General features: G+C 38.9%; 1 protein-coding gene across 1 annotated transcript; it reads left to right on the top strand.

Annotated features, from left to right (window-relative positions):
• Positions 1-4,098: 4,098 nt before the first annotated feature.
• On the top strand, positions 4,099-6,064 carry LOC142635311 (NAC transcription factor NAM-B2-like). The gene is made up of 2 exons (XM_075809493.1): positions 4,099-4,575; positions 5,774-6,064. The coding sequence occupies exons 1-2, from the start codon at positions 4,099-4,101 to the stop codon at positions 6,062-6,064; spliced, it is 768 nt and encodes a 255-aa protein (XP_075665608.1).
• The last annotated feature ends 340 nt before the right edge of the window (positions 6,065-6,404 follow it).

Here is a 6,404-nt window from a genome sequence, read left to right on the forward strand (position 1 = left end):
TCTTTATTTTAAGCTTATCCTTGGTAGTCTTTTGAGGCTGGGCTGTGGTGGAAGATGAAGGTCTTTTACCCTTCATGTCCTCCTTAGTGGTGATAGGAAGGGTTGCCAAGACAATCTCCATAGGATAGGAAGGTTCTTTTTCCTTGGTAGGCTCCGTAGGGGCAATTGGATGCTGGGTAACATCGTGAGCCACCTCCTTGGTTGTTTCAATTAATTTACCAATGGCCTTAAATTGCTCAGCTTCCTCGGAAGGATTGCCAGAAGAGGGAAAGGCTTTGGTTGGACTGTCCTTTCCAGCACTGCTCCCTAGGAGGCAACATCAGCCTTAGGGACAGATGAGTTACAAGCCCGAATGGCTAGAGGATAGTAAACACTTTCTGCCCTCTAGAGGGCAGAAGAGACATCAACCTCAGCCTGTTTGAGTGCCTCATTCCACACCTGGAGGCAATAGTATCTATATACCTTCGAGACCTCCAACCTAAGGGTTTCCTCGGTCTCAGCTACCCCAGCTTCATACCTATCTTGCTTGGCCTGGTCCCCGACCTTCTTGGCTTCCTCCTTAGCCTTTTCAACTTCTTCTTTGGCTTTGTTAGCTTCCTCCTTAGCCTTCTCAAACTCCCTCAGATTGTTGTCGAGGGCTTCTTTGCCACCGCTTAGTTATCCTCGGTTTGACGGAGCTTTAGACGCTAGGCCTCCGCCTGCATCTCGGCCATCGCTAGACGACCTTTTCCCAAAAACAAGAAGAAACATTGAGGCATGTTCAGATCAAATAAGTTAGGTATATATAAAAAGAAGTAGACAAAACAATAAAAATAAAGAGGAGTTGGATGGTATTCTTACCAGGGCAAGTTCCTTCTTCAATGAGAGAAGACCCTATGCTTCCTCATCTGCCTCAAGTCGGTCATGTCCTTGGGCACTAGAATTGCTTGCTCTAATGCGTTGGCCACACAGCAGCTGTTCACGAAGTAGAACTTCTGATGGAGGCGTCGGCAGTAACAGCAGCTCCATTTAGGATTATGGCCGGGGCCCAGGTCGGAGCAGATGCTGAAGGTTGAAGCTCAACCCTCCTCTCCAGGGCTGTTTGGGATGTTCGAGCCTGCTTGGCTCCCTTTTGGGGCTCGATTTCCTTGGAAGGATGGCTTTTCCCCCCTCTACCAGTTCTTTGCCTTTAGGCTGATCCTTTTTTCTTTTGTGATTAGCCTGGTCAGCACGTTGGGGTTGGGTTGGTGGAAGTGAGGGATGTTTGGGCTGGGTGGCCTTCTTTGGCTCCTAACCCTCCATTTGGGACTCCATTAGGTCTCGGAGACTCTATATGGTTTTGCGTTGGATTGGCATTGTGTCCGAGATGGTGGGTTCTCCTTGTGGGTGGCTTGCTTGTTCTGGGGATGTGAGGTCGAGGTCACTGGCTGGACTTCCTGGGGAAAAAGGCAGATTGAAAACTTCAAAATCGTCCTTGAAGTCCGAGACGTCAACTATTTCCTCCTTTTCCTTGATGATGGGTTGGGAGGAGCTAACTTCACCGGTCGTGTGTTGAAGTGGAAATGCTATTGTAGAAATGCCTTTTGGGATAGGTTGGGTGGTGAGAGTGCCTTCTAGGATAGGAGCGCCTTTGGGAATGAGAAAACCTGGAATGATGACGCTTATCCGGTGTAGACGGGGGTCTTTGGCTTTTATGACGCAATTCGGCGCCTGAAAACCTTTGGATATGGGAGTGTAGCTGAGAATCCAATGCGTTGCTTGAAGCTAATCGTCACTGTGAATGAATACGACGGCCTTTAGTATTTCTTCTAAGCTTGGCTGGTTGACAAGATTGAAGTTTGGGATAGCAACGCATGTATCTGCAAAATCATCAACAAAAATTAGTGTGAATTAAATGAACATTTACATGCAGACACGAATAAAAGAAAAAGAAAAAGAAAAAGAAAAGGGGGTGATTTTTAAAATAATCGACCTAAACTTAGAGCTCCACCTAGTTGTCTCTCTCTCGTCGAGCAGGGGAGACCATCGTGTCACTCCCCTGATACAATCAGGAAGTCCTTGTTTAGGCCTTTGTTGGAGTCGAGGAGGCATTGGATGAGCATAACCTTGGGAAACCTAGACTTTAGGTAATACCCCTTCCCTTTTAGGTGATGGAGGTTATAGATCTAGTTTACATCATGATGGGCAAGCCCTAAACCCATCCTTTCATCAAGTACGTCTATGCAGCCTATAATTCTAAACATATTTGGGGCACACTAGGTGGGAGCTACGATAAGCTCTTGGTAACTGTGAGGGCATGAGTAGATTATGGGAGTTTTGCAGGTTCAGTGTATGAGTGCTAAAGTGAGGTGAGTGATTAAATTGGGCAGTATTTATATTAAAGGAGAGTCCCAAGCAGGAAAATTCCTGCCTGGGTTGCAGCGAAATTCTCAACCGTTGGATTCACATCACACTATAGAACGTGGGGAACAAGGAGCCGTAAAAATTAATGAAGGCACGTCTTGTATGCCAAAGCATCAGGAGTGTGCCTTGGGTAGTTAAAAAGGCACCTATGTAGTCAGGGATGATGTATGACGAGTGCAGAGTAATTAAGGTGACATCGAAATCCTCCTTCCTTCTCCAGGAGCCAGAAAGAAGAATCCCGAGGGGCTATTGTGGGGTTGATAGGTCCAGGAGTATATATTGCGCTAGAGGCCCAATCCTCTTCCTAAGAATTTGTGTTGTTAAGTTAAGAAATAGTCTAATCATGATCATCCAAGAAAGTGGTCAAAGGAGGAGTACTTCCTCGGCTGAGCAAAGCCAAGGTCAGACGGTGTGGCATGCTACCCAGAAGCGACGTTCTAGGAGATCCTGTAGGTAAGGATATACATCGTAAGAGCACAGAACAGGAAAAGACTATGAAATATATAGGGGAAAGCTGCTACCACTTCATTTAATACTCTACAACTAACTCTCTGACCTCTTTATGAGGAGGTGATTCTTGTGCATCAGTGTGCAGCCTTACAGCTACTCCCAAAAGCTTCAAGGAGATGCTGATGGGATAAGTATCCATACTAACAATCTGATCCATACGTGGAGGATAGAGAGAGGAGGAAGGATGGTATAAAAGGCAGAGGAAACCCCCAGAATTGGGGATTAGCAAAAGAAAGAAAGGAAATACAGTAGACTGAGGAATAATATTTGTAATCTGTTATTAAGTGTGAGAAAGACATATAAGGAGGATTTAGCCTCCTCAGATTGAGTTCGAGGATGATTTACCTTATATAAACTTGTTTCTATTGTGATCTTGGCCCATTATAATTGGTATACAAACTCATTAGAACCTAGATTTCAAACACACTCTCTACAAATTCATTGTATTGAGCTCTTTGAGCTTATTTCCTTTCTATTTTTAGGCTTAGGTACAAATTGCACCCTACAGAATTAATGAGAGATAAGTGTGGCAGCCAACTTTTACTTAAACATCATGAAATTCTTGTAAATGTGTAATAGGCTAATTGCAATTGAACTACTCAAATTAATTAAATATTCACTATAATTAGAAGATCGTGAAATATTTGTTTTGGGCGTATTGGGTTTTGAGTTTGTGAGTTTATTATGTTAGTAAGATTTGTGAGTGTCGATTAATATAGTTGTAATCCATATCATTGATATTATACAAATACATATGTTTTTGAGGCATCGAAAATTTACAAGTTATTTATTTTAATATATACTTTTAATTGATTTAAAATCTACTCTATATTTAGTCCCTTCGTTGGAATTTTAGTAAATCATGGAAATTCTTAGGTACTTGTGAGCAATTTTAGTAAATCTGATGTGATCCAAAAAATTTGTTTAATTATGTATAATTAAAAAAAAAAACCCTTTCATTAACTGCCTAATTTTTTTTTATTTTTTATTTTTATTTTTTTGACGAAAGATAGAGAAACAGGCCTAATTAATCCTAAGTCGCGCGGAGTCCTACTCCTAACCGGCCAAGGATATAGCGTTTTTTTTTTTAAAAATTTCTTTACTTTCTTATTCTCAACCGACAGTCATACTCCAGTATAAAAGAATAAGCTGCCTCTTTCTGCTTTCATACTTCCATCCCAAGAAAACACTAATTAACCTAGCTCAATGTATCTCTCTCACTCTGAGAGTAACATGATGGTGGATTATGGTAACGAAGATGATCTTTTGCCTTGCTTTAGGTTTCGACCAACGCATGTTGAGATAGTTGAACATTATCTCTACAATAAGGTACATGGACTGCCGCTGAGTTCAAACGACGTTTTGATCGAGTGTGATCTCTATGGAGAAAAGGATTCCTGGAGTTGGAGGAAATACTTCAAGGACAGCGATGAGACTAGTCTTTACTTCTTCACGAAACTGAAGAAAGTGACAACCAATGGTTCAAGAATACAAAGGAGCACTCCCTACGGCACATGGAAACTCAATAACGATAAGCCAATATATCGAGATAAAGCTAAGAAGAACCAAATTGGCTCTATGAGAAGTCTTACTTATATGCCGCACAAAGGGCTCAAATCTACCATCGGCCGATGGGTCATGCATGAGTTTAGACTGGCGGGGAGACTCCTACGCAATAAACAGGTAACTATCTTTAAAAATTTTGAAAGAAAGAAAGTTTTTTTTGTTGCATTCTCGTGTTGTCGTTAATATCGAGTTTCTATGTTTGAATGATATATATTACGTGCTATAGGTTGTTTAGATTATTGGGTTGTTAAAATTTGCAAAAATTGTATTTTTATGTTTTAGTCTATGAGTATTTTAATATTTGAAAGTAATTAAGGTTATTTTGTAATAAGGTAATTAGGGTTTTCTTGGCCAAATAAAACTAGGGATTAATTTTTTTATATAAGCAAAATATTGTACTCGAGTTTCGACTCCAACCAACACTAGGAGTCAATTAACCTAGTGCTAACTTTGAGTGGTTGTCCTTGTTTGAAAGAAAGAAAGTTTCTTTGTTGCATTCTTGTGCCATCGTTAATTGGGAGTTTCTATGTTTGAATGATATTACGTGCTATTGGTTGTTTAGATTATTGGGTTGTTAAAATTTGCTAAAATTGTATTTTTATGTTTTAGTCTATGAGTATTTTAATATTTGAAAATAACCTTATTTTGTAATAAGGTAATTAGGGTTTTCTTGACCAAATAGAACTAGGGTTTAATTTTTCTATATAAGCAAAATACTGTACTCTAGTTTCAACTCCAACCAACACTAGGAGTCAATTAACCTAATGCTAACTTTTAGTGATTTTCGTTGTTTGGTGCTAACTCCAAGCAAACCTAAATGTTGACTCATGCTACATATGTATATATATATATATTTTTTGTTTTTAAAGATTTTATCTATTTATCATGCTACATAATATTTTGTGGTATATTGTTGTTTAGATAACTGGGTTGTGCTTTTCATTATCGGGGTTAAGAATATCTTACTGCCATGGTGTTTATATTGCATGGATTGTGCTACTTTGCTTTAAGTATATGCATAAATACATTGTAGGCTTGGTTTCCTATATGTTTATGATGTTATGTGAGTCTTGATATTACCTACCGAATCTCTCTAGTGTATTTGGTGTCATTTGATTGATTGACTTGTTAATGAGAGTAAGATTTGTATTTTTATCACTTCTCTCCGTTAAAAAAATTGGTTCGTATGTATTTCTATATAAATGTCTTTAGTTTATTGTTTCTGATTTTCCTTTTGTAGCCTTATTGATTTTATCAATATCTTTTTTTAGCTTTTATTAAACAACACTTAATCAACATATTTTTTTTCTTGCAGTATGATGATTACGTGATTTGTAGGATCGAAAGCCAACGAAATAAGGAAAAAGAAGACAGGCTTACAAGAGAGGTCATTCAAAATGAAGAGCATTCTGTAGAAATATTTGAGCAACAGACAGATGGCATGACTAACACTAATTTTGCGGATGACATTGATGACATCAAATTAGAACAGTTGGGGGCTTACGTTTCATCGTTAGAATTTGAATCACGCCCATGGGAATGGGATTGGACGGCAATAGACACAACATCCTCAAACCTTCATGCTGCCAATGCCTTAGAGGCTTAGACACTTTCTGTTTCTCTTTACAGCACTGATTATGGATTTATTTAGTTTTCGATTCTTTTGTTATGAGTACATATGTAATATTCAAGCTATTCTGAATATTGGTTGGTCTTCCAACTATAACAAAAAATTAAGATTTGTTCCTCTCTACCTATGCCCTAGTATTGTTGCAAAATATTTTTGGTTCATTTTGTTAGTGCCAAATTGTTTTGTAGCTGTTTCGCTTATATGGAAAGTTAGAATATTCATTGGTAAGAGTTTGCCGTAGAATCCAAAGGTTTGACAGCATGTTGACCTATCTTTATATTTATTTTTCAATTGAATGATACAATTTGAGAGAAAT

The sequence above is a fragment of the Castanea sativa genome, chromosome 5 (genome assembly GCF_040712315.1).
Source record: "Castanea sativa cultivar Marrone di Chiusa Pesio chromosome 5, ASM4071231v1".
NCBI lineage: Eukaryota > Viridiplantae > Streptophyta > Magnoliopsida > Fagales > Fagaceae > Castanea > Castanea sativa.

Excerpts from the sequence above, each read along its gene's own strand:
- LOC142635311 (XM_075809493.1), top strand. The coding sequence starts at position 4,099 with ATGTATCTCTCTCACTCTGAGAGTAACATGATGGTGGATTATGGTAAC. Across the intron at positions 4,576-5,773 it reads GACTCCTACGCAATAAACAG|TATGATGATTACGTGATTTG; the intron begins GTAACTATCTTT and ends TTTTTCTTGCAG.